Source organism: Pristiophorus japonicus, chromosome 16 (assembly GCF_044704955.1).
Source record: "Pristiophorus japonicus isolate sPriJap1 chromosome 16, sPriJap1.hap1, whole genome shotgun sequence".
Taxonomy (NCBI): Eukaryota; Metazoa; Chordata; class Chondrichthyes; family Pristiophoridae; genus Pristiophorus; species Pristiophorus japonicus.
In genome coordinates this window covers 8,411,735-8,438,250 of record NC_091992.1, presented here as the reverse complement: position 1 = coordinate 8,438,250, position 26,516 = coordinate 8,411,735, and the positions used below count along the sequence as shown (strand labels likewise).

Sequence of the window (26,516 nt, the reverse complement as noted above, 5' to 3'; positions counted from 1 at the left end):
GCTGCATGAGATCGGTATTTCCATTGGACAGGGTGGAGGGGTTGCCTCTTGATTGGATTAAGCGGCTCGCTCTTCAGCGGGGGGGGGGGGTTTAAACAGACCTTCCGATAGGACGGCAGCAAGATGCACTGCGTCGTTTTGATTGGATAGCCATAATACGCACGGCGTTTCATTGGACCAAGCCGGATGAGATGCGGCAACGATTGGCTGTGAGCGCAGCGGGGCTTGTCGACTCCTATTGGCTAAAGCAGCTCGGGCTTGTGATTGAGACGCCCGACGCGGTTGGATGAGAGTTGCAGCCAAGCGCGGCACATGAAAGGCATATTCCTATTGGGCAGCTGGCACGAGCTTTTTAATTTAAATTTTCGCCGCCGTTGCTGGTGAGTTCAGTTCAGGTGAGGTGAGTATTGGTGGAAGGTTTCGGGATTGTCTCCGTGCATGTGCGATGTATATGCACTAAGATTTAGTAACATGTTTTAGACGAAAATATGTTAGCATTTATAATCTATTCTGAAGTAAATATGGATCCACCACTGTTGCTCACGATTCTAGTTCCTCCTTTGCAAACTCCTAAAGCAAGACTTGCATTTATATAGCGCCTTTCGCAGCCTCAGGACATCCCAAAGTATTTTTGACGTGTAGTCACCGTAGGAAATACGGCAGCCAATTTGCGCACAGCAAGATCCCACAAACAGCAATGTGGAAAATGACCAGATAATCTGTTCTCTCTCTTTTAACGATCATTGAGGGATAAATATTGGCTAGGGTAACTCCCCCTACTCTTCTTTGGATTCTGCTTGAGAGAGCAGGCTCTCCCTGAAAGACAGCAGTTCTGAGAGTGCTGCACTCTCTCAGTACTACATTGGAAATGTCAGCCTAGATTTTTATGCTCAAGTCTCTGGCGTGGGACATGAGCCCACGCCCTTCTGATTCCGAGGAGAGAGTGCTGCCCACTGAGCCACAGCTGCTGTGTAAAGCTAAGCACAATAACCAGAACATTCACAGTGTATAGCAAGCCCACTGACCCATCCTCCCTACTTGACTTAAAATTCAAAGAACTATTGTGTATCTGCAAGTACTATGTAGCTTTATGTGCCCATACAAATGTAATCACTAATTTAGCCTCTTTCACTTCTAGTTTGGGAATACTTCTCTACCTCATTGTAGCAGGCATAGCTAAAAGAAAGTCTTTCATTTATATAGTGCCTTTCATTACCACTAGATGTTCCAAAGCACTTCACAGCCAATGAAGTACTTTGAAGTGTAGTCACTATTTTTGTGTGTGTCTACTCTGTCTAGATCTCACCTATCCACTCTCCTCTCAACCTTCTCTGCTCTAAGGAGAACTAAGTTATGATCTGGAATGCACTGCCTGAAAGGGTGGTGTAAACAAACTCACTATAAACTTTCAAAAGATAATTGAATAAATACTTGAAACAGGAAATATGCAGGGCTATGGAAAAGAACAGTGGGGTAGGACTAGTGATCACTGGATGTGCCAAAACTCTCGACAACCAATTAAGTACTTCTGATGTGTAGTCACTGTTGTGATGTAGGAAATGTGGCAGCCAGTTTGTGCACAGCAAGCTTCCACAAACAGTAATGTGATAATGATGACTGGATAATCTGTTTAGGTGTTGGTTGAGGAATAAATATTGGCCAGGGCATCTTTTTAGGATCTTGTAACATGTTAATTTGGTTACAGGGCACCAAATCCAACTGATCTGGCAGGTTGTTCCTGTGCACTTCCTGGTGACCTGTTTCAGTGTGTCATGGGTGGTGTGAGGTGACACAAGGAAGAGGTATGATGGAAGGCATTTCAATTTCAAAATGGATTGGTGCAATGCTGTGACAGAATTGTAAGTCCTAATGGAACAATGTGGTGACTGGAAAGCTGACTACAAAGTTGAAAATTCCAGTACTGCATTGATCAGTTGAGTGTTTTGAAATGACAACATCCAGTTTTGAGATGTTTGTTTTTTTGTGGTCAGTCTAAATACAGTGCCTGATGACATTCTATAACTTTTTTTCTTCTGCAGCTATGCCCAAGTTGAATCAGTGTCGCAGGAAGTGGAAGATCATGAGAAAACGCCAAGCAATGGAAAAGACACAGAATGCTAGTAAGCGACGCCTGCTAGCAAAAAGCAAACAGAATGTCTGCAAAGCAAAACCAACAACTTCTGAAACGCCAAGGTGAGCAGTTCTGAGACTGAGCTTGAAGATCATTGGTCAGCAAGGCTTGCCTTGAAGGTGGTGTATATAATTTGGAACATAATATAAATGAACAAAATTTGTTTCCTTTCTTTCCCAACCCCCAAAAATACATTGAACAGGCTATTAATTTTTTTTAAAATTTTTGCAATTGATTTCAGGTATTTATGGACAAGTAGCTTTTTAAACAATTTCATGTTTTTTTTTTTAACTGTCCCTGTCGCCACCCCTCCCCCACCCCGGCTATCCCAAAGTAGGCTTTCTGTCAGTCTCAGCCCACCTTGTTCAGGAGTGGCAATGATGGCACTCATAAGAACAGGAGGAGGCCATTCAGCCCCTCGAGCCTGTTTTGTCATTCAATGAGCTCATGGCTGATCTGTGACCTAACTCTATATACCTGCCTTTGACCCATAATCCCTTTTGGTTAACAAAAAACTATCAATGTCAGATTTAAAATTAGCAATTGATCTAGCATCAATTGCTGTTTGTGGAAGAGAGTTCCAAACATCTACCACTATGTGTGCAGAAGTGTTTCCTAATTTCATACCTGTGGATCTGGCTCAAATTCTTAAACTCTGCCCCCTAGTCCTAGACTCCCCAACCAGCGGTAATAGTTTCTCTCTATCTGCCCTATCTGTTCCCCTTCTAATATCCTGAAAACTTCGATCAGATCACCCCTTACCCTTTTAAATTTTAGGAAATACAACTCTTAATTTGTGCAATCTCTCCTCATAAACTTAATCGTTGAAGTCTGGGTATCATTCTAGTAAACCTATGCTGCACTCTCTAAGGCCAATATATCCTTCCTACGGTGTGGTGCCCAGAAATGCTTACAGTACTCCAGGTGTGGTCGAACCAGGACTTGGTATAGCTGCAGCATAACTTCTATGCCCTTGTGTTCTGGTCCTCTAGATATAAAGGCCTGCATTCCATTACCCTTTTTGATTCTTTTCTGTACCTATTCATGACATTTGAATGATCTATGTGTCTGGAGCCCCAAGTCTCTTTGGACATCTGCTGTTTTTAGCTTTTCACCATTTAGAAAGTGCCCAGTGTTATCCTTATTTAGGTCCAAAGTGGACTTGCCTACATTTGAAATCCATTTGCCACAATTTTGCCCATTCACTTCATCTATTAATATCCCTTTTGTAATTGTATGCTTTCATCTACACTGCCTACAATGCTGCCTATCTGTTATCAGCAAATTTGGATATATGACTTTCTAAACCATCATCTAAGTCATTTAATAAATATGGTGAATTGTTGAGGCCCCAATACAGATCTCTGTGGGACACCACTAGTCACATTCTGTCAATTATTCCTACTGTTTCCTGCCGCTCAACCAATTTCCTAACCAGGTCAACAATTTGCACTCCATTCTGTGGGCTTCCAGCTTTGTTGACAGGCTCTTGTGTGGGATCTGGGGGTTCTTGTGCATGAAATGCAAAAAGTTAGCATGCATGTACGGCAAGTAAACAGGAAGGCAAATAGAATGCTAGCCTTTATTGCAAAGGGGGCTGGAGTATAAAAGTAGGGGAGTCCTCCAACTGTATAGGTTGTTGGTAAGACCACGTGGAGTACTGCATAGTTTTGGTCTCCTTATTTAAAAAAGGATATAGTTTCATTTGGAGGCAGTTCAGAGAAGGTTCACTAGGTTGATTCCTGAGATGAAAGGGTTGTCATATGAAGAGGGTGAGCAGGTTGGCCTATATTCCTTGGCGTTTAGAAGAATGAAAGGTGATCTTATTGAAACATATAAGATTCTGAGGGGGCTTGACAGGGTAGATGCAGAGGATATTTCCTCTCCTGGGGGAATTTAGAACTAGGGGGCATAGTTTCAGAATAAGGGGTCGCCCATTTAAAACCAAAATGAGAAGGAATTTCTTCTTTGGGGTTGTGAACCTTTGGAATTCTCTACCCCTGAGAGCTATGGAGGCTGGGTCTTTGAATATATTTAAGGTGGAGATACAGATTTTTGAATGATATGGGAGTTGAGGGTTATGGGGAGCAGGTGGGAAAGTGGAGTTGAGGCCAGGATCAGAACCGCCATGATCTTCTTGAATGGCGGAGCAGGCTCGAGGGGCCAAATGGCTTGCCAGTGCTCCGATTTTGTTCTTGTGACTTATCAAATGCCTTCTGGAAGTCCATATAAATAGCATCCATAGGTATTCCACTACTTCAGTCACTGCCTCTCAAAAATTCAATCAAGTTTGTTAGGCATGACCCACCTTTCACAAATCCATGTTGGCTCTCTGGTCAATTGAACATTTTTGGAAGTGTTCAGTCACCCTATCCTTAATTGCAGAATCTATCAATTTCCTGACTGCAGATGTTAGGCTAACTGGTCTATAATTCCCTGGTTTCCCCCTCTTGCCATTCTTAAATAGCGGAGTGACATGCGCAATTTTCCATTTCTAAAGGAACGGTTCCTGAATCGAGAGAACTTTGAAAGATTATAGTTGGGGCATCTGCAATGTGCTCACCTACTTCCTTTCTTGTCCTGGGACCTGTCACTCTTTAGTGTCATTATTTTCTTCATTACTGTTATTTTACTTGCGTCCCTATCCCCGATTCTGTATTGTTTCCTTGGGATTTCCGGCCTGCTATCCTCTTCCTCTACTGTAAATACTGACTCAAAGTAATTATTCAACGTTTCTACCATTTCCTTTATCGTCATTGACTATATCACCGCTCTCAGTATTTAAGGGGCCAACATTGCTCCTGACTACCTTTTTTATTTCTAATATAATTGTAAAAAATTCTTTGCTTTTGATATCCTTTGCAAGTTTCTTTTCGTACACTTTTTGTAGCTCATACTATTGTTTTGTGACTTTGTATCTTTCCCATTCGCCAAGGTCTGTTTTTTTTTGTATTTTTCTTTTAGTTTTATGCTGTCTCTTACCTTTTTAATCATCCAAGGGCGAGCTCTTGCCCCTCAGTTTATAAACACATTAAATTATTCATCTCCCACTAATCATCTGTCGATTTGCCCAGTTTACTGTGAACAATCTCTGTCTCATCCCATTGAAGTTGGCCGTGCTTAAATCTAGAATCTTAATATAGGTTGAACCACCCCTTGTCCAGAACCATTCCCGGTCACCGGGCGGCGCATGCGCAGAACTCCGCCAAAAACAAATTGAGTCCTTCTTCGCTGCCGACTTCTGCGATCGCTGATCTGACCCCGCGATCGATTGCCCCCTTCCCCCCCCCCCCCCCCCCCCCCCCACCCGTGATCTCTCTTCTGCACTCTCAGCCAGCCAACCCCGATATCCCCTTGCTCAGTAACTGTACCATCCAATCTAAAGTGATCACCCCCTTGTCCAGAAAAATCCCTTATCCAGAATAGGTTGGGTTCTGGACAAGGGAGGTCACCCTGTAGCTGTTTTGCGTTTCTCCCTTTCAAATGCTACGTTGAACTCTTATCATGTTATGATGGTATTGGATAAATGTTCATGGACAGTTTGACTGTTCACTAAATCTGGTTATACTGATTGGGATAAGCTAACACAGCATTAGACTAAAAATCCTACTTGAACCCTACCCTGATCCAAATGTTATGGATCCACATTGGGGATCACTAAGTTGTTTTGGTTGTCTGCTCATTGGTTGCTGGAGGAACTGGAGCACATAATCTAGGCTAACTGTTCAGTGCAGTATTGAAGGATCACTGCACTGTTGGATCAGATGTTCAGCCAATCCCCATCTGCCCCCTCAGTAGGATGTTAAAGATCCCATTGCACTATTTAAAGAATAGTAGGGAAGTTCTCCCGATGTCCTGGCTGACACTTGTCCATCGATCAACATCACTAAAAATAGATGATCTGATCACTTACCTCATTGCTGTTTCTGAAATCCTTGCTGTGCACTAATTGGCTGCTGCATTTCTTGGGTTACAACAGGGACTATAATTTCATGTACTTCATTGGTTGTGAAGAGCTTTAGGGCATCCTGAGGTTGTGAAAGGCACTACATAAATGCGAGTTCATTCTATCCTAATTTAACTGAATTCTTGTGACCGTATGCAGCATTTCTCAAGGCTTGCCTGCTACCACTTGATACAAATAAGTTGTTTTACATTAATGTTTGTTCTCACTTCATGGTTAGTTTGTATGATGCATGTAGTTCACTTAGATTTTTTTTTTGTTTTTAAATCCAGGAAGCAGGATGCACCAGTGTCTACTAGCAAATCTATCCTGCATGAGCCAGTCCCTGTTGGGCTCATTTCTTTCATGAATGTGAAGAATTTGTTGAATCCTCTGAAGGCTGTGGTTTCCTCCATGTACCACTGGTGGCTGAACAGCATCAGGCAGGTATAAATCCAAATCAAATCTTCTCTCATTCACAAATAAAAGTTATCTTGATTTTTCCACAGCAAATTGGCTACGGTTGTGAAATTCTCTTCTGTCCAACAAATTGGTTGGGTTGACTATAATTCTTTCAAATTCCCATTTTTAGAACTGTTTGGCTAATTTTTATTGTTTTCTGGTAAATTGGATTCTGAGTGGGGGGTGGAAATTCTTGCAATTCCCTGCCTCAAGATGGCTCCTTGCTGGTTTGGTTTGAGTACCCTTGGGTACCTCTCCCAAGTAGCAGCGGTTATGCACCTCAACAGGGGGTGACAGCAGGCTGTTTTGACTGGGGGATGAAACTGCTAAAGCCCATTGCATCACAAAGTTCCCCTCGTTCTCCAGGTTTGGGATTCTGCCAACGCCTTCCTGATTGAGTGCTATTTAGTCCCTATGGCTCGTTTGTCCAGACCCCTGCTTCTATGAAGACCCTTTCATTCATGTCATGTATTCCAGCAGTTCATGTGAGAGCCAGTACCAAATCCACTGAACAAGCATGATCCAGGGTAAAAGTCCCTCCAAGGCTTGATCCTGGCACCATGCCTTGCCCCTCCACTAGCTCCCCTGAGTTTCTTTTAAATGTGCAGGTTACTCACTTCTCCAATTTCTGCTCTGATTTCCCCATTTCCAAGCAGCTACATTTTTGGATTTGTATTCTCTAGTTCAACAACAACCATCTGAAATGCACATAAACCCAATGGAAAAGATATAGGAGAGGATCGAGATAGAAGTAGAGATTTTTAGAATTCGTGCGCATGGGGAGAAGGCTTTAGACAAATGGGTAGAGACAAGAGAACACACAGTATTAGGGTGTGGGAGAGAACAGGTTGTTGTGGCAAGACCTACATCTTTATTTTTATTCATGAGTAACATCTTGGGCGATCAGCTGGACTTGTGTTTAATAACTTGTGGGTGAGGCATACCTGTCTTTATGAAACCCACCCACAAAAAGTTCTCGAGCGCAGCCAAGTTCCTCATCCTCCTGCAGCTCATCTGGTTTACCAAAGAGGAATATAATAATTTTTTTTTTTTAAATGCTTGTAAACCAGCAATGGCAAGATTAAGTTCCTTTTTTTAATGTTTCCCATTTTCTTTTCTCCTGGTTTCTTCCCACTGCCAGAATAATGTTCTACAAGATTTGGGTACCTTGGAGACCTTGCCCAGGTGGTCATTCTTAATGTGAAAGTCTAAATGGTGAATGTTGGTCAACTGGGCATTGTAACCAAACCCAATCGTTTGGCATTGACACATGCACTTTCTAGCAGGAGTTTGCTGGATTCTGATCAAGAGCAGAAGTCCTGGCTTGCTTTCTCCCCATGCCTGCACCCCCCCACATTTTCTTTCCTTGTCTGGAAACACCCCCCCCCCCCCCTTTTCCCAGTTATTATGGCAATTAATCGTTATATTGCCCTTGCTACTATCCAGTTGCAATCTGTTAATTCAGAGCAGGAAATCCAGGACCTTTTTGATCTGTGGCTCCGCTACATGCTGCCTTTATGAAATTGATCCAAAGGCAGACAGTTTGACAATCAAATCTTATTGCTTTGCTGCTGATCTGTTTGTTCTATATTTCCAGGGTTTAGAGGTAGTGAAGGACACTCTATATCCTTCTCGTGTTTACTTGAGGGAGCTGAATGCACTACGGCAACATATCGAGACACTTGAGATGAAACTAACACACTTACAAGAAATCTTCAATGTCAACCTGGTAAATAGCTTGCCTCGATCTGGTTATATTTCTCGTCTGTACTGTATTTATAGCTAAAACAATACAAAATACTTCCATTTGCTCATTATCTGAATCCTTATGTTGGTCGAAATAACATGGCCAATTTGAAAACCAATACATTTTAAATGTATTGGATTGAGTAGAGAATTCCCACAACTCCAATCACTAGCGTTTCTGTGCTAAATTAGAATTTGTGGCAAATATTGAGAACTTTTGGTAGCCAAAGATTAGGTTTCACTGTAGAAACCAGTGGCATTCCCTTTCTGGTGAAGTAGAGGTAAAGGACATGCACTTAATAAAATACTCTTGTCAATAGGACCAGATAAGAGTATATTCAAGAAAATAAAAGTACAAGTAAAGGAAGTTGTGATTGAAATTCCATAGCTTATCAGGTATAGGGTTCTGATCACAAGTTTGGAAAGTACTGCCTACATCTTTTTTAAATTGTCAACAAATATGATTATTGTAACTAGAGGCTTATTGGCTTATCATTCTATAGTGGAACACCATTAGAGTCTTTTTCTAGACAGTTAATAATTAAACATATTTAAGAAAAAATTCATGCCAGCACTAAAACTGTGTAAAATGTATATAAATTGGCTAAATAATAGGAAACCAAGAGTCAATGGTAGGAGCTCTAATTGAACACGTGAGCAGCAGCAGATATTTGCTGTTCTTGCGGAAAATTTATATAGAAATGTTATTGAAAATAGGTTGGCAGACTATGCCAAGTGAGAAAGCAAGGTTCTCATTAGAATAGGAGAATGTTTTTTTTTTTTAATTACAAGTTGGAACCTCCCTTATCCAGGGCCTGTGCCGGATGAGGGGTGGTCATCGGCCTGGGGGGAAGTGGGAGAGTGTGTCGGTGGGCCCCGAGAAGTATCTGCGCATGTGCCACCCGGCGGCTGGGAATGGTGCCAGATAAGAGGTTCAACCTGTACCTGCAAAGGCTTGACAAAGTGGGTAGATAAATTTCAAATTGTATTTGAATACCAAGAAGATATTGGTGTAAAAATGGCTAAAAGATGAATTGGTGAGATCACTAGCAGTATTCTGTTCAGTTGTGGTATCTGCGCTCGCAAAAAGATGTAGAGCCAGCAGAGAGAATCTGGAAGATGGCAAACTGAGCTGTGAAGAGGAGATAATAAGTTGAATCTATTGTAATTTGAGGGGAGCAACACTTTTGAGAAAATACGATCCATGTTTTAGGAAATGGATGAGGTGAAAATGTTGTGCGAGACCAGAATATATGAACCAGAAGACTGGCTCTGCTGCATGCTCACCCATTCATCCTTAATCATTGATTTCTGGAGTAAACCGCCCCCTAGTGGAGCAACCACTGACTCAGTCAACTTGAAAATGCACCTGTTGAGGTTGTCCAATTTATCCTCTAACCCACATGCTGTGGGTTGATGTGTATACAGTGAAGGGAACCATTTTGCCGTTTATGTCCCTTTACCTTGCATTATTGGTTTCTAGATGTTAATGTTCTGAACTCTCTATAACTAAGACTGCATAGGGCCACTGAACAATTCGTCCGAGCAGATTCAGGTGGGCTCCCAGGAAATGGCAGGGATTTTAAATGGCTACTTCTCCATCAGTATTTCCTACAGAAGATGCCAAGTTACCAATCTGCATGGTTGATGCTAAAGTTGAAAGTGTCAGTGAATGCTTGTATAGTCCTGGCTGGAATAAGGGATTCTCAAAATGGATCTAGCTGCTGGTCCTGATTGCATTTATCCAAGTGAACTCCAAGAAATGGGAGCCTACTCTGTAAGCTGCTTGCTCATGTATTTAACACATCACTCGGCATGTTCCCATGGACTGGAGGGAGGTCCATGTGGTGCTATTCAAGAAGTATAATATGTCAGAACTGGGGAATTACATACCCTTTTATCATGAGTTCTGTTGTAGGCAAGTTACTAAAGGGGATTATCACAGAGACACTATGAACACCTTGACAGAGAAGGGGTTATTAGATAGACTCAACATGGCTTTTGGAAAACTTCATGTGTCTCCAACCTGGTTGAATTTTCCACGGAAGTTATTGATTAGCAGATGTAGATAGTTTCGCTGACATTGTATACCTTGACTTTCAAAACTTTTGACAAGGTGTCACACAATAGGCTATGCAATGGGCAGATTTTGGGTTGGATAAGGAATTGATTGCAGTCCTGTTTGCAGACATTTGTTAATAGTTGGTTCTTCATATGAATCAGTTGCTAGTGGAGTCCTGCAGGAATTGTTGTATTGGGGCTTTTTTAGCTTTAAAAAAAAAAAATAGATTTCAAGCAATTGAGGGAAGGGGGGGGGGAGGATCTCATTTTAATACAGATAAATTTAGTGTTCTGCACATGAGTAGGGTTACTGCTGAGTGTGTGTACACCATGCAGGATTGTGAACTTGAATCAGCATTGAATCCAAAGTGGATTTGAGTACATCAATACAAATGTGGCACTATGACTCGGACTGCCAAGCACATTCAATCCCCAAATTGAGAGTTCTCCCCCCCCCCCCCCCCCCCTCCTCTCCAAGACACTCACCAGTTTGTCTGCATGATTACTTTATTTTATTTTGAAAAGTCCTTTATTGATTTAGAAATTATCTACAAGTAATATGTAAAGTTAATAAAAGCATAATTGCACCCCAACGTGCACAAATAATGGAAGAATTTATTGCATAGCATATCCTTTGTATTTGTCAGTTTGTGTTTAAATCGTGTTTCTATCTTTTACAGGAATCTAATGTAAAAGCCTCTGAAATCTGCAGCTGTCGCAAGTTTGTTGATTTCTCCCCAGGCCCCACTAGAATCCCAGTATGGCCAGTCCAGCCAATCATCAGTTGTGCCATGCTGCTATCATCAGTTCGGGCCCCTCCAGCACCACCACCACCACCCCCCCCTCCTCCTCCACCTCCTCCTCCTCCTCCTCCCTCTCTGTTTGTACAAAAGCCTCTGCAGATTCAGCGACTAACTCGGAGGGAAAAATCTTTGCAAGTGAGTGTGCCAAGTTGTGGAATTGTTTTGCTATGCTGCAAAGTTAATTGAATTGTTTTATTTTTAAATCTTTGATTAGTTATAAAAATGTAAATCACATCTTGTTTACAATTGTCAAGAAGTGTTCATTTTGTGTTCAAATAATTCCACAACATTTGTAAAACTAATTTTAAGAGTAGTTTGTTGACTCCTAATTGGGAAGATGTCTGTGAGGTGGATACTTTAATCAAATTACAGGATGAGAAAACAGCCTCCTGAATGTTGATAAATCCATACCTGCAGGGTGCCAACTTGGCTCAGTTGTTGTACTTCTTGCCTCTGGCCATGGGTTCAACCCTCGGGGCGACCCTTCAATGCAGTGGCAGAGGGAGTGTTGCTTTATTCAAGGTGTTGTCTTTTGGATGAGATGTTAAGCTGAGGCCTGATCCATCTGTAAAATATCCCATGGCACAATTTTTGAAGAGCAGGGAGTCCTCATTTATGTCCTGGCCAACATTCATTCAGATTCAAGTCCTGTTCCATTCTGTTCTTGATAGAGTTGAGAAGTGCAAAAAAGTCATCACAGCATTTCCCATCAGTAGAGAGTTGGGAGCAAGAAAAATTTTGGAAGTTTCTCTGAGCATTAAAATGATGGGACAGATTGGGCATGACATTCTCGTGCCAATGCTTCTGTGCAGCAGATGAAACGGCAACCCGGCATGGACTCTGGGCCGAAATGGCCGCCTTCCAGGCTGTAAATTTCTATGAACCAGGATGGAGCAGCTGACATTAGGACCAACTGAGAACGATAGGGAATTATGGGTTGTTTGTCCTTTTTATTGTAGCTGCAGGTAACAAACTACTGTCAGCTGTTTTTAAAGGAAAAGTTCACTTTCTGCTTTCACTCTCCATGCTGTAAAACTAGGCACATTTTCCCTGTACAATATGAAAATCTAACTTGTGCACACCTAACTTTCAGTGCTACTTGCTTTCAACAGTGCTAAAGTTTACTCCAGTATCTTGTCCAATACCTGCCGCCAAGCCAATAAATGCCATTCTCTAATTTATGGAAGCTTTATCCACTATGTCATAAATCTGGTGTATACTTAAGAATAGATCACTTCTAAATAAAATAAAGATCATGATTGCTGGCTCTTGCATTCGCAGACAGTCTCTGAGGACATTGGTAGACTGCCATCCATAACTATGAAAGATTTGCTTAAAGTAAAACTGAAGAAGACTGCGGACAGATTTGAAATCACAAAGGTGAGTGCTACTCAAATATGTTTTTTTGTTATCATCCAGATTGTGCTGTAGTAATGCTTTGTGTGGCATTCCTAGACTGTTCCTGAGAGGATGGATGGCCCACTACTTGTGACTGTAAAGGATTTACTCGCAGTGAAACTGAGGAAGACCCAGAACAAATTGGAAAAACCAAAGGTGAGCACTGCAAGTCTTCCATTTTGTTTTAAGCAAATCCTTCTGGAATTCTCAAAAGAATACCCGAAGGAACAGGACCATTATCACAAGTAATTATTCTCATTGCTCATATCAAATTAATATAAGCACAATGCTGGTTCCAAGCTCGAACTGACTTTTTTTTAAACCACAAATCTGAACAAATAATAGCTGCATTTATCTCTGTTAGCCATATCTCAAAAGGAATGTTATTTAATTTGACAGGAAGACTTTTCACTTCACTTGTGCTGTCCATTTTTTTTTAATTGTTTGCACAAGATGTGTAATGAGCTACTGATTTTACTAACCGTAAATGTGCCTGGAAATTCAGCACTTCAAGCATTAGTGTCATTTTAAACTATTGTCTGAAGTACAATATTTTGTTCACAGATGGATACACCAGGGAAGAAAAGGTGTCCTTTAGTTACAATCTCTGATCTACAAAGCTTTAATTTGCAGGCAAAAGCTAACCAACTGCAGAAACCAGCAAAAATGATGTAAGCCTATGAGGTTCTTTACTATGATCTTATGAACTCTAAACAGCACAACAAAATAAATGTGTTCCAGAATTATTTTAATTGTGTAGTATTTTCCATCTGCAGTAATTTTTTAATATCCACATGACCTGTCATAAATATAAAGAATATTTGTCGGGAATCTTTGGAATTCTCTGCCCCAGAGCACTGTGGAGGCTGGGTCATTGTCTATCTCCACCTTTTTTTAAAATATATTCAGTCAGATTTTTGAAAGATAAGTGAGTCCAGGGTTAGGTGGAGTTGAGACCAAGATCAGATCAGCCATGATTTTATTGGATAGCGGAGCAGGCGCGAGGGACCAGATGGCCTACTCCTGCTCCTAGTTCTTATGTTCAGTTCTCAGACTTGCATTTATATAGTGCCTGTAACGACCACCAGAAGTCCTAAAGTGCATTACATCCAATGCAGTACTTTTGAAATATAGGCACTATTGTAATGTAGGAAACGCGACAGCCAATTTACACACCGCAAGATCCCACAAACAACAATGTGATGACCAGCTAATCTGTTTGTTGAGGGATAAATATTGGCCATGATACCAAGGAGAACTCTCCTGCTCTTCAAGTAGTATCATGGAAAAATTTACATCCACCTCGGTTTAATGTCTTGGGCACCTCTGACAATGCACTGAAGTATCAACTAGATTATGTGCTCAAGTCCCTGGAACAGGGCTTGAACTGACAATCACCTGACTGTCGAATCTTTATCCGTTCCTGAATTGCCAGGCCTGAGGATTAGCAAATAAACATGTCCTCAAAACAATATTGTTCTATTCTGGGTCTAATGGCATCCTCAAAATATGCAGTCATTCGACCTGAAGAGAAATTGGTTCTCCAGGAGCCCCTTTCAGCCAAGCTTGGTTATTGAACCAAGCTTTTACGTGGCTTACTCAAACTATAACAATGCTTTTACCCAATGTTCTAATTAAAATCCACCTCCATTTTCAAAGTAAATAATTTGAACTCTTCAGTGATCTTCCTTTTGCCAGGAAGACTCTGAATCCTAATCAGCAGCCCTTGTGGAAAAGCTTAGAACAGAGTGGCTGAGCAGAGCCATAGATGGAACAGGTTATTGGTTCAAAGCTTCCCAACAGAATGCACAGTGCCCTTTTTTATATTCTAATCTAGCTGTCTAATTATGGCTTCTGCATGATGTCCACAGCTTGTGTTGCCAAACTTGAAGGGGATGGCATTAACTGAAGAAATGGCTAATTATAACTAACTTTTTTTTTTTAGAATCACTCCACATAAACCTGTACTGGATCTTCGGCAACGTCTAAAGAAAGTAGATGTAAAAAGGTAATATTAGCTTACAAAGGTCATTATTCACATATTTAAATATAAATCTTTTTGAATGAGCCATATCCATTTCAATCTGTTACATGTAACTCCATTTGTTTGAGTTGGTGGCTCAGTGCACCAATGTACTGCTCTAGTTGATTCATACATGGAAAATTTCCTTCCCTTTCTCCTCATCCCTGAAAACAATTACTCTTTCTCTGGGTACAGTTCCAATTGTGCTGGTTACCATCCAGTATCTGACCCATGTTGCTTCGAGTAATCCTTGTATGTTGGCAAGCTGCTGAACTGCAGGTAGACATCACTGCCAAGTCTGATTCTGTTTTCTTTTCCCAAAAAATTTTCACGTGTACTTTCCAGTAGAGGGTTACCAGATAATTATTGAGAAACTTGTTTAATTCTCCCCCACCTGCCAAGCAAACTGTCAAACTCTACTACCACTCTTGCTTGGATCAGCTAGCTCAGCATTCTAGGAATCAAACATGGGAGCTCCTGGTGTCTCTGGCATATCTATACATCTTTACTACATGAGCCATTGGGGAGCTTCTTCACTTTTCCCCTTGACTGCAGTTATTTTCATTCCTCTTGATAAGTTTCCTTTCCACTCCCTTGCCCTCCCAAGAGCCAGCGAGGTGCCAATCCAGTTCATCTTTGCAGGATTGAGGTTTAAATTGCTGAACGTGAATAACTTATGCCCACGAGCACGTTCTAGTGGCTGAACCAGAAACTCAAATTGAAACACTGCAAATGTATACTGCTATACAAGATCTGTCATTTGCAAAGTATTTATTAAAACTGCTGCTCAAAACCTCTAATTCGAACCTTGCTCTGTAAAACAGCTGGTGCCAAAACTACCACCTTTGAACGATGGAAGCTTGTGTTTTGAGAAGGTTTTGAATACCGCGATTGCTTATCCTATAAAGTGTTTGGTTGCAGGAGCCCTGGTGGAACACCTCTCTATAAGGAGAACAAAGACACCGGGACAGGACTGACACCAGTTATGACTCAAGCGCTAAGACGGAAATTTGAGGTAATTTAAGGGAGGCAGTTTAATTGCTTTGTAATGTTCCTGATCTAAACCCATAAATAAATTACATTGCAACATTTTTGGGGGGGCTTTGCCAAATATTTTATTCCCCAGAGTATGAGAGAAATATGTTTCCTTTTCCCATCCAACTTTCTCCTGAAGGCATTGAGTCCTTGCTGTAATATGATTGCTCTCGAGTCCCTTTCCATAGTCACACTTCATGTATGAGGCTAGACAGTGACTGTCGGTAGGCTATTTTTCTGCCAGGGCATCAGACAAGTCAAACACTTTCCTTGCCAGTAAAATAATCGGGTTATGGGGAGCAGGCAGGGCAGTGGACCTGAGGCCATGATCGTATTAAATGGTGGAGTAGGCAGAGAGGCTGTGTGGCCTACTCCTGCTCCTATTATGTTATATAACATCCTCATCTGCACTCTTAACCTAGGTGTCACTATCACTGGTTAGTGACTAGCCTCTCATTTGTCCACCAACCCAGGGCTGGGATCAGTTAACTCAGCAGTCTGGGCTTAAACCTGACCTCTGTCGTCTGTGTGGCTTGGCTATTCAATGTCCTATCTAGCTCAGCGAGAGCTTTCTTTAAACTAGGTGTAGCAGGGTTATTGGGGAGTGTGAGGAAGGCACTATGTAAGTAGCTAATGACTACTGCCTGCAATGTGTATTCTCTCCATTGCTGGTGCTGTAACACTCCCTGTAATCCTTGCAGGCTCATTTTGCTCTCTGTGACTGCAAACCATACCAGCTTGCAGGAAATTTCAATATTACTCCATTTCCGTTTATAGAGGGGAAAAAATGCTATTTGCCTACTGGTCAGTACCTCTGCGGCATCTCCTCTTTTGGCAGTGCTCACGAGCCCTAGGGACCTACTGCTGTAGAGAAATAAATAGCAGCAATGTAACATCTAGATTTTCAAAAGGCCTTTGATAAGGTACCCCAAGACTGATGAACAAGGTCAGAGAATGCAGAGTCAGGGGACAAATAGCAGAATGGATAGCTAGCTGGCTTCAAGACAAAGCAGAGAGTAGGGGTAAAAGTTGGGTAGTGGTGGTCCACAAGGATCAGTGCTGGGACCACTGTTGTTCACACATTTATATTAATGATTTAGACTTTGGAATCAAACACAATTACTAAATTTGCAGAGGACACCCGGAATAGTCAATACTGAAGAGGACTGCAACAAATAACAAGGACATTAATAAACTTGCAGAATGGGCATATAATTGGCAAATAAAGTTCAACCCTGAAATGTGAGATTACATTTTGGTAAGAATAGGGAGGTCACTTATTACTTGGAGGGTGAGAGTCCAGGTGGGGTAGAGTAACAAAGGGATCTGAGTACAAATACACATCACTAAAAGTTGTGACACAGGTTAGCAAGGCTATAATTTAAAAAAAAAAATGTTAAAAAATTTAAAGCAAACCAAGCACTAGGGTTTATTCCTAGAGATATAGAATTGAAAAGTAGGGAAATTATGCTAAACCTATAACTAACCTTGATTAAACTGCACTTCATGTACTGCGTATATTATATTATAAAAAGGGGATACAGGAGTGTGCAGAGAAGACTTGCAAGGATGATACCAGAAATGCGAGTGTATACATATCTGGAAAGGATGAACCGGCTGGTTCGAAAAGGCTAAGGGGTGACTTAATAGAGGTGTTTAAAATTATGGAAGGTTTTGATAGTGGATACAGAGAGTGTTTCCACTTATGGGGAAGAGCATAACTCGAGGCCATCAATATAAGATAGTCACCAAGAAATCCAATGGGGAATTCAGAAGAATTTTCATCACCCAGAGTGATGAGAATGTGGAATTCACTACCACAGGGAGTGGTTGAAGTAAATAGTATAGATGCGTTTAAGGGGAGACTAGACCAGCATGAGGGAGAAGGGAATAGTGTTATGCCGATTACGATGAGTAAAGATGGGAGGAGGCTCGAATGGAGCATAAATGCCGGCATGGACTGGTTTGGGCCGAATGGCCTGTTTCTGTGCCGTATATCATAGAAACATAGAAAATAGGTGCAGGAGTAGGCCATTCAGCCCTTCTAGCCTGCACCACCATTCAATGACTTCATGGCTGAACATGCAACTTCAGTACCCCCTTCCTGCTTTCTCGCCATACCCCTTGATTCCCCCTAGTAGTAAGGACTTCATCTAACTCCCTTTTGAATATATTTAGTGAATTGGCCTCAACTTTCTGTGGTAGAGAATTCCACAGGTTCACCACTCTCTGGGTGAAGAAGTTTCTCCTCATCTCGGTCCTAAATGGCTTACCCCTTATCCTTGGACTGTGTCCCCTGGTTCTGGACTTCCCCAACATTGGGAACATTTTTCCTGCATCTAACCTGTCAGAATTTTAAACGTTTCTATGAGGTCCCCTCTCATTCTTCTGAACTCCAGTGAATACAAGCCCAGTTGATCCAGTCTTTCTTGATGGGTCAGTCCCACCATCCTGGGAATCAGTCTGGTGAATCTTCGCTGCACTCCCTCAATAGCAAGAATGTCCTTCCTCAAGTTAGGAGACCAAAACTGTACACAATACTCCAGGTATGGCCTCACTAAGGCCCTGTACAACTGTAGCAACACCTCCCTGCCCCTGTACTCAAATCCCTTCGCTATGAAGGCCAACATGCCATTTGCTTTCTTAACTGCCTGCTGTACCTGCATGCCAACCTTCAATGACTGATGTACCATGACACCCAGGTCTCGTTGCACCTCCCCTTTTCCTAATCTGTCACCATTCAGATAATAGTCTGTCTCTCTGTTTTTACCATCAAAGTGGATAACCTCACATTTATCCACATTATACTTCATCTGCCATGCATTTGCCCACTCACCTAACCTATCCAAGTCACTCTGCAGCCTCATAACATCCTCCTCACAGCTCACACCCAACTTAGTGTCATCCGCAAATTTGGAGATACTACATTTAATCCCCTCTTCTAAATCATTAATGTACAATGTAAACAGCTGGGGCCTCAGCGCAGAACCTTGTGGTGCCCCACTAGTCACTGCCTGCCATTCTGAAAAGTACCCATTTACTCCTACTCTTTGCTTCCTGTCTGCCAACCAGTTCTCAATCCACGTCAGCACACTACCCCCCAATCCCATGTGCTTTAACTTTGCACATTAAACTCTTGTGTGGGACCTTGTCGAAAGCCTTCTGAAAGTCCAAATATACCACATCAATTGGTTCTCCCTTGTCCACTTTACTGGAAACATCCTCAAAAAATTCCAGAAGATTTGTCGAGCATGATTTCCCTTTCACAAATCCATGCTGACTTGGACCTATCATGTCACCTCTTTCCAAATGCACTGCTTTGACATCCTTAATAATTGATTCCATCATTTTACCCACTACTGAGGTCAGGCTGACCGGTCTATAATTCCCTGTTTTCTCTCTCTCTCCTTTTTTAAAAAGTGGGGTTACATTGGCTACCCTCCACTCGATAGGAACTGATCCAGAGTCAATGGAATGTTGGAAAATGACTGTCAATGCATCCGCTATTTCCAAGGCCACCTCCTTAAGTACTCCGGGATGCAGTCCATCAGGCCCTGGGGATTTATCGGCCTTCAATCCCATCAATTTCCCCAACACAATTTCCCGACTAATAAGAATTTCCCTCAGTTCCTCCTCCTTACTAGACCCTCTGACCCCTTTTATATCTGGAAGGTTGTTTGTGTCCTCCTTAGTGAATACTGAACCAAAGTACTTGTTCAATTGGTCTGCCATTTCTTTGTTCCCCGTTATGACTTCCCCTGATTCTGACTGCAGGGGACCTACGTTTGTCTTTACTAACCTTTTCTCTTTACATATCCATAGAAACTTTTGCAATCCGCCTTAATGTTCCCTGCTAGCTTCTTCTCGTACTCCATTTTCCCTGCCCTAATCAAACTCTTTGTCCTCCTCTGCTGAGTTCTAAATTTCTCCCAGTTCTCAGGTTCGCTGCTATTTCTGGCCAATTTGTATGTCACTTCCTTGGCTTTAATACTATCCCTGATTCCCTTGATAGCCACGGTTGAGCCAGCTTCCCTTTATTTTTACGCCAAACAGGAATGTACAATTGTTGTAGTTCATCCATTCGGTCTCTAAATGTCTGCCATTGCCCATCCACAGTCAACCCCTTAAGTATCATTCGCCAATCTATCCTAGCCAATTCACGCCTCATACCTTCAAAGTTACCCTTCTTTAAGTTCTGGATCATGGTCTGTGAATTAACTGTTTCATTCTCCATCCTAATGCAGAATTCCACCATATTATGGTCACTCTTCCCCAAGGGGCCTCGCACAATGAGATTGCTAATTAATCCTCTCTCATTACACAACACCCAGTCTAAATGGCCTCCCCCCTAGTTGGTTCCTTGACATATTGGTCTAGAAAACCATCTCTTATGCACTCCAGGAAATCCTCCTCCACTGTATTGCTTCCAGTTTGGCTAGCCCAATCTATGTGCATATTAAAGTCACCCATGATAACTGCTGCACCTTTATTGCATGCACCCCTAATTTCATGTTTGATGCCCTCCCCAACATCACTACTACTGTTTGGAGGTCTGTACACAACTCCCACTAACGTAAAGTCATTGCCTCATTCTTCCCTGCTCCCAACCCGCAATTCTGCTTCAAACATCTGTTCAAGGGTTTTTTGCTCCATGTTCTGCAGCACTGTGAAGCAACCTTTTGTTTGGTCCCTGCAGTGGAGTCCTCATGAACGCTTGGGTCCCTGTGATGTTTACAGCGAGTAGACAAATAGACCTTTTAAAAATAAATGTCTGGCAGCCCCAAAAAATACTTTATTGCACAGTCCTCTGCGCCTTTTCTGGAAAGTTTCTTTTTGCCCTGTTTGGATTTTGTGTTTTTCGATTTGGCATCATAAATCTCCGAAGGGGGCTCCGCGAAATACATGTTTGGGAATCTTGTCACCTAGACTAAAAGAAACCTATTGTCTTCCTAACACAGATGAGGCTGCATACAGGGAGGTTAAAGTAACAGTGACCTCAGTCTTTAAGACACTCTAGTGAGGAACAGGCCTTAGGGGCCGGCTTATATACAGTGCTCCCAAGGGATGCTGGGATCTTTTGGGACTTCAGGGGATGAGCTCCCTGGTGGCAGAACATGGGAGTGCATGCTTTATAGATAAACCACAAAACCAACATTTGTTTGATTTGTGAAAGGTATAGAATCATAGAAATTTGTGGCACAGGAGGAGGCCATGCAGCCTATCGTGTCTGTGCTGGCCAAAAATGAGCAATTCAGCCTTGTAGGTTACAGCACATCCAAGTCCTTTTTAAATGCTATGAGGGTTTCTGCCTCTACCACCCTTTCAGGCAGTGAGTTCCAGACCCCCACCACCCTCTGGGTGAAAAACATTGTCCTCAATCCCCTTTGACCAATTACTTTAAATCAATGGCCCCTGCTTATTGACCTCTCTGCTAGAAACTGATGCCTGTGTATAACAGATGTTTTGTAATCTGTGTATAGTTTGTTACTAAGCTCTCTGCTCCATTTTCAGATGGCTCGTCCCAAAAGTCCTCCTTCCTGCTGTTCTCCGAACACCAGCTTTGATGAGCAAACTGCATAACTAAATGTCCCTCATGCAATATGTTTTGAGTTTTAAAATTGCAAGAATTTTAATGTTTTGCTTTTTATATATACATAAACATGTGTAAATCTCACTTTTATACATAATGTGCAGACAAATGGACTCTGGCTGAAGATGAGGTTGCTGTGCTTTCCATTATATTCTGGTAACTATTCATGTTCAGCCAGCATAGCCGTGATGCATGCTGTTTTAGGACTCTTACGGCTGACTGATGCTGTTAACCTAATTGTATCGTGTGCACTCCCTTCCAGAGTGGGAATATGCAAGCTCCAAACTGGGAAAGAGGACTAAGCTGGTTTTAAACCACAAGGCAAATAGTTAGTGCTTTTTATTTGGGGTGGGGAGGGGAGGAAGAAGGAAGAAGGAAGAAGGAAGAAGGAAGAAGGAAGAAGGAAGAAGGAAGAAGGAAGAACTTTTGGCATTAACCTGCATGCAGCCATTAATTTCATGGCTCCTGACACCATTTACTGTTTACATAGTTCTGCTTTGACTTTTTTTAAATTGGGGTTTAAAAATGCAGAAATAGCTCAATTTTTGGGTGACTGTTTGTTAGCCCTATTGGTTTCCCCTGTTTTTAATTAACTCTTAATTCCCTTGCATCTTTTTTGAGATATCTTTCTTTCAATTGTCAAGGAAATCATTCATCTGTACAAAAGCAAAATGCTGGAAACCTGAAATGAAGCAGAAAATGCTGCAAACACTCAGCAGGTCAGGCAACATCTGTGGAGTGAGAAACGGAGTTAACATTTCGGGTCGATGACTCTCCTTCTCTCTACAGATGGTGCCTGACCTGTTAAGTGTTTGCAGCATTTTCTATTTTCATCTGTTGCCTATTTCCCTGAAGTTTGATTTTTATCTAAAATTATTGAGGATGATGGTATTTAGTGGTACTTGGTCTTGGCTCTTGCATGAACCTGACTGGACCACACCAGTACAGATTCTAGGCAAACCAATTGACTGTAAACTACAAAACCTCATCAATAGCACTTTATAGCATTGCAAATGCTACAAAAAATGTAATTACTTACACTGGGAGATAAATTGTTTGCATTTGCCACCTCCTATCTGGTGGGGATGATTATGCATTTTCAATACTTGCCAGTAATCACAACATATTTGAAGGAAGCATTTTAAACTTACTGTAATATATAAACACACAGCTCTGCATACGATTTGAAATGTGTTGCTATCGTTTGTGTATCATGTACTTTTTTTTTCAAAGCTTCCAGATGTCCATGGTGCATGTTTACAGTAACCAGGCTATTTACACGATGCAGTTAGATGTGTTTATCAAAGCTCTGGATGTTCACATTTACTCCAGTCAATGGAAAGTAATCCTTGTACCCAAAATATTTAGTGTTGGGAAATAATACTGGGAGTTCAGGGATTTTCTCTCTCGCTGCGCTGCACTGTCCTATCAGATTGCTGTGGCTTACTACAGATGAAAATGTAGAACTATATTTCAAAAAGTACTTCTTTATATTAAAAAAAAGTTATCTTGTTTTTATAATAACTTGGGGACTGAAAAGTTGACTTCCCTGGTCACATGCTTTTCCTGAATTGGGTTCTCCTTGTGAAGCAGTTCTAAGCTGTTGGATGTAGCTGTGAATGTGCTTAAAGTGAACACTGTCTAATGACTGTACAAACCTTCCCACAGAAAGTGTTCACTTTCTTTGTGTTTTTTATTAGATTTGGGGTGGGGGTGTTGGTTAATCACTCCATTCCAAGATGGTCAGGATAGAGTTAAATGGATTTAAATGTATATGTTATGACTATTTCTGTCTTTGGAAGTGCTGGGAATTGAATGAATTGGCTGTCTGGGTGGGAGTTGCCACTTAACCTTTATTGCACAGTAAATGGATACAAGTTGGGACTCTGGATAAGCCCTCGATCTGGTCAATGGGAAGGCGCTTGCCAGTTATCCTAAAAATGAAAGCATTACCTACAACCCATCTCCAGATGTGTACTGCTCTGCAGTAATAACTGCACATGCTTGAAGGGCTGAATCAGAAGGAGCTGTAAAGGCATTGGAAACATAAAGACCACTATCATTTCCAGTTACTGGTTACCTGAAAAACAAATTGATGGCTGCTTTGAAAACAGCAAAAAGTTCTCATTATGTGTGAACCTCAAGTGTGTTGTGTCACCATTGATGAGGAAACTGTTTAAAATCTTGTATGTCTCTCAATACCATGAAAATGACCACAGTGCTTTTTCATTTGTTTCTATTGTTTGCTGAGCTAAGAGATTCACCTTCACCACCATTGTGATTCAAGAGTTAATCTGATTTGGAGCAGTTCCTGTGTATTTATTATTCACAGCTCTCAAAATGGAGGTTCTAAAACTACAGTTTTCAATTTGTTGCAAATATATGTACCATTAGCAGCAACAAGCATGTATGTTTTAATGAGGTTTTCACCAAACTAATTTTGGGAACTGGTGTTTAGCTATAATAACCACTGGGGCTCTTTTCAGTAGTATCCCACTATGTTTTTTTTTAAGTGGTGGTTCTACTGGGTTAGAAGTCTGAGATGCTGCTTGATCAGTTTAACAGTATCTCCATTTTTAACCATGGAAGTACTAGTTACATGTCCTAACTCCACACAGTTGCTAAACTCTGAATAACAGTCACTGTTTATCCAGTGCTGTTCCTGTGTGTTGATGTCAAGACTGCAGAAAAGGGAATTGTCAAGCCTGAACTGCTGTTTAAGCTTGGGTAAACAAAACAGTTCATGCAGTATTGTGATTCCTATTTCTGGCTTCTCTCTAGGTGCCACTAAGATTTAATTTGAGTGAAGGAAATTCAGGGGATTACTCTGTTCAAAATACACTTACAGTGGGAAAACTTTTTTTTTTATTATGTCAATCTTCTGAGTATATGGTTACTGGGTGCACTAGACCACTCTGTCGATGGCTGGGAGCAGCCCTGTACATCTGGGCTTGTATGACTTCTGTTGACCCGAAGCTGCCATACAACAAGGCAAAATGCTGTACTATCTTTTATTTTAAATTCTATAATAGAGCATTTTGAACAAAAGAATTTCCTTGTGAATGACTGTTACAAAAATGGTCTTGCAAAGCTCTTTAACTAAAATTTGCACATTTGTCTATATGGTAGCACATGGAAGTGGTGCCTGTGGACATCATCAATAAAGCTATTGCAAAATGAACCAAATAATACAAACCAGTATTGACGGTTGCACTAGTCCCATAGGTAGCAATGTTAAAATAGTTTTTGCTGTTTTTATCAATTTTTAACTTTTTAATATTTTTTGTATTGACTGTCTTTTTAAATTCCTGTCTATGTAATAATGCATTTTGAGCCTTGGCCATACCATTCCAGTGCATTACATGTGCTTTTTATTTTTTATTTAATAAACAGTCAATGAACACATGCATCGTAATTTCTTTCTCTATCAAATGTAGAGCTCAAGTTCTGATCGCTAGCCTTTTTTATTTAAAAAAAAAAACTTGAGCAATAATGGACAATGGTGGAAGCACTAGTTGCCTAAATGGGGTTTTTTTTCTGTCTGAAACCCTGACAGAGGGCAGATGACCTGGGAAAAGGAGCGCAAACACACAGGCCGTCCTACTTTTCTGTAGATTACCTGTTTCAAACAAAGTGATTCTTCTCCATTTGTAATTTCAATACCTGGAATTGAGCAAAGCTACTTCATACTTGCAGATATATCATAGTTCTGTGAAGTTTAGGTCGAGTAGGGGAGGATGAATCAGTGAGCTTGCTGTGCACTGGTAATAGTGCATGAGCCGTGCCTTAGTTGGTAATAGAAACAGAGAAACATAGAAAATGGGTGCAGGAGTAGACCATTCGGCCCTTCGAGCCTGCACCGCCATTCAATGAGTTCATGGCTGATCATGCAACTTCAGTACCCCATTCCTACTTTCTTGCCACACCTTGATCCCCCTATTAGTAAGGACTACATCTAACTCCTTTTTGAATATATTTAGTGAATTGGCCTCAACAACTTTCTGTGGTAGAGAATTCCACAGGTTCACCACTCTCTGGGTGAAGAAGTTTCTCCTCATCTCGGTCCTAAATGGCTTACTCCTTATCCTTAGACTGTGACTCCTGGTTCTGGACTTCCCCAACATTAATAAGAACATAAGAATTAGGAACAGAAGTAGGCCATCTAGCCCCTCGAGCCTGCTCCGCCATTCAACAAGATCACTGCTTGCTCCACTTACCCGCCCGCTCCCCATAACCCTTAATTCCCTTATTGGTTAAAAATCTATCGATCTGTGATTTGAATATATTCAATGAGCTAGCCTCAACTGCTTCCTTGGGCAGAGAATTACGTAGATTCACAACCCTCTGGGAGAAGAAATTCCTTCTCCACTCGGTTTTAAATTGGCTCCCCTGTACTTTGAGGCTGTGCCCCCTAGTTCTAGTCTCCCCGATCAGTGGAAACAACCTCTCTGCCTCTATCTTGTCTATCCCCTTTATTATTTTAAATGTTTCTATAAGATCACCCCTCATCCTTCTGAACTCCAACGAGTAAAAACCCGGTCTACTCAATCTATCATAAGGTAACCCCCTCATCTCTGGAATCAGCCCAGTGAATTGTCTCTGTACCCCTTCCAAAGCTAGTATATCCTTCCTTAAGTAAGGTGATCAAAACTGCACGCAGTACTCCAGGTGCGGCCTCACCAATACCCTGTACAGTTGCAGCAGGAGCTCCCTGCTTTTGTACTCCATCCCTCTCGCAATGAAGGCCAACATTCCATTCGCCTTCCTGATTACCTGCAAACTAACTTTTTGGGATTCATGCACCAGGACCCCCAGGTCCCTCTGCACTCCAGAATGTTGTAATTTCTCCCCATTCAAATAATATTCCCTTTTACTGTTTTTTTTCCCCCAAGGTGGATGACCTCACATTTTCCGACATTGTATTCCATCTGCCAAACCTTAGCCCATTCGCTTAACCTATCTAAATCTCTTTGCAGCCTCTCTGTGTCCTCTACACAACCTGCTTTCCCACTAATCTTTGTGACATCTGCAAATTTTGTTACACTACACTCTGTCCCCTCTTCCAGGTCATCTATGTATATTGTGAACAGTTGTGGTCCCAGCACCGATCCCTGTGGCACACCACTAACCACCGATTTCCAACCCGAAAAGGACCCATTTATCCCGACTCTCTGCTTTCTGTTAGCCAGCCAATTCTCGATCCATACAAATACATTTCCTCTGACTCCGCGTACCTTTATCTTCTGCAGTAACCTTTTGTGTGGCACCTTATCGAATGCCTTTTGGAAATCTAAATACACCACATCCATCGGTACACCTCTATC

The 26,516-nt window shown here is 41.6% G+C and overlaps 1 protein-coding gene across 2 annotated transcripts; it reads left to right on the top strand.

Moving 5' to 3' along the window:
* Window positions 1-378: 378 nt before the first annotated feature.
* prr11 (proline rich 11) lies at window positions 379-24,532 on the top strand. 2 transcript variants are annotated; one of them, XM_070858047.1, is made up of 11 exons: window positions 379-400; window positions 2,040-2,193; window positions 6,368-6,521; window positions 8,134-8,265; window positions 11,024-11,281; window positions 12,428-12,526; window positions 12,602-12,700; window positions 13,109-13,215; window positions 14,490-14,552; window positions 15,489-15,582; window positions 21,114-24,532. In XM_070858047.1, the coding sequence occupies exons 2-11, from the start codon at window positions 2,042-2,044 to the stop codon at window positions 21,180-21,182; spliced, it is 1,227 nt and encodes a 408-aa protein (XP_070714148.1). In that variant the 5' UTR covers window positions 379-400; window positions 2,040-2,041; the 3' UTR covers window positions 21,183-24,532. The 2 variants fall into 2 exon arrangements, with proteins under 2 accessions (XP_070714148.1, XP_070714149.1); XM_070858048.1 differs by lacking the exon at window positions 379-400 and adding an exon at window positions 1,807-1,859.
* Window positions 24,533-26,516: the final 1,984 nt, after the last annotated feature.

Excerpts from the sequence above, each read along its gene's own strand:
- prr11 (XM_070858047.1), top strand. The coding sequence starts at position 2,042 with ATGCCCAAGTTGAATCAGTGTCGCAGGAAGTGGAAGATCATGAGAAAA. Across the intron at positions 11,282-12,427 it reads GGAGGGAAAAATCTTTGCAA|ACAGTCTCTGAGGACATTGG; the intron begins GTGAGTGTGCCA and ends TTGCATTCGCAG. Across the intron at positions 15,583-21,113 it reads CGCTAAGACGGAAATTTGAG|ATGGCTCGTCCCAAAAGTCC; the intron begins GTAATTTAAGGG and ends CTCCATTTTCAG.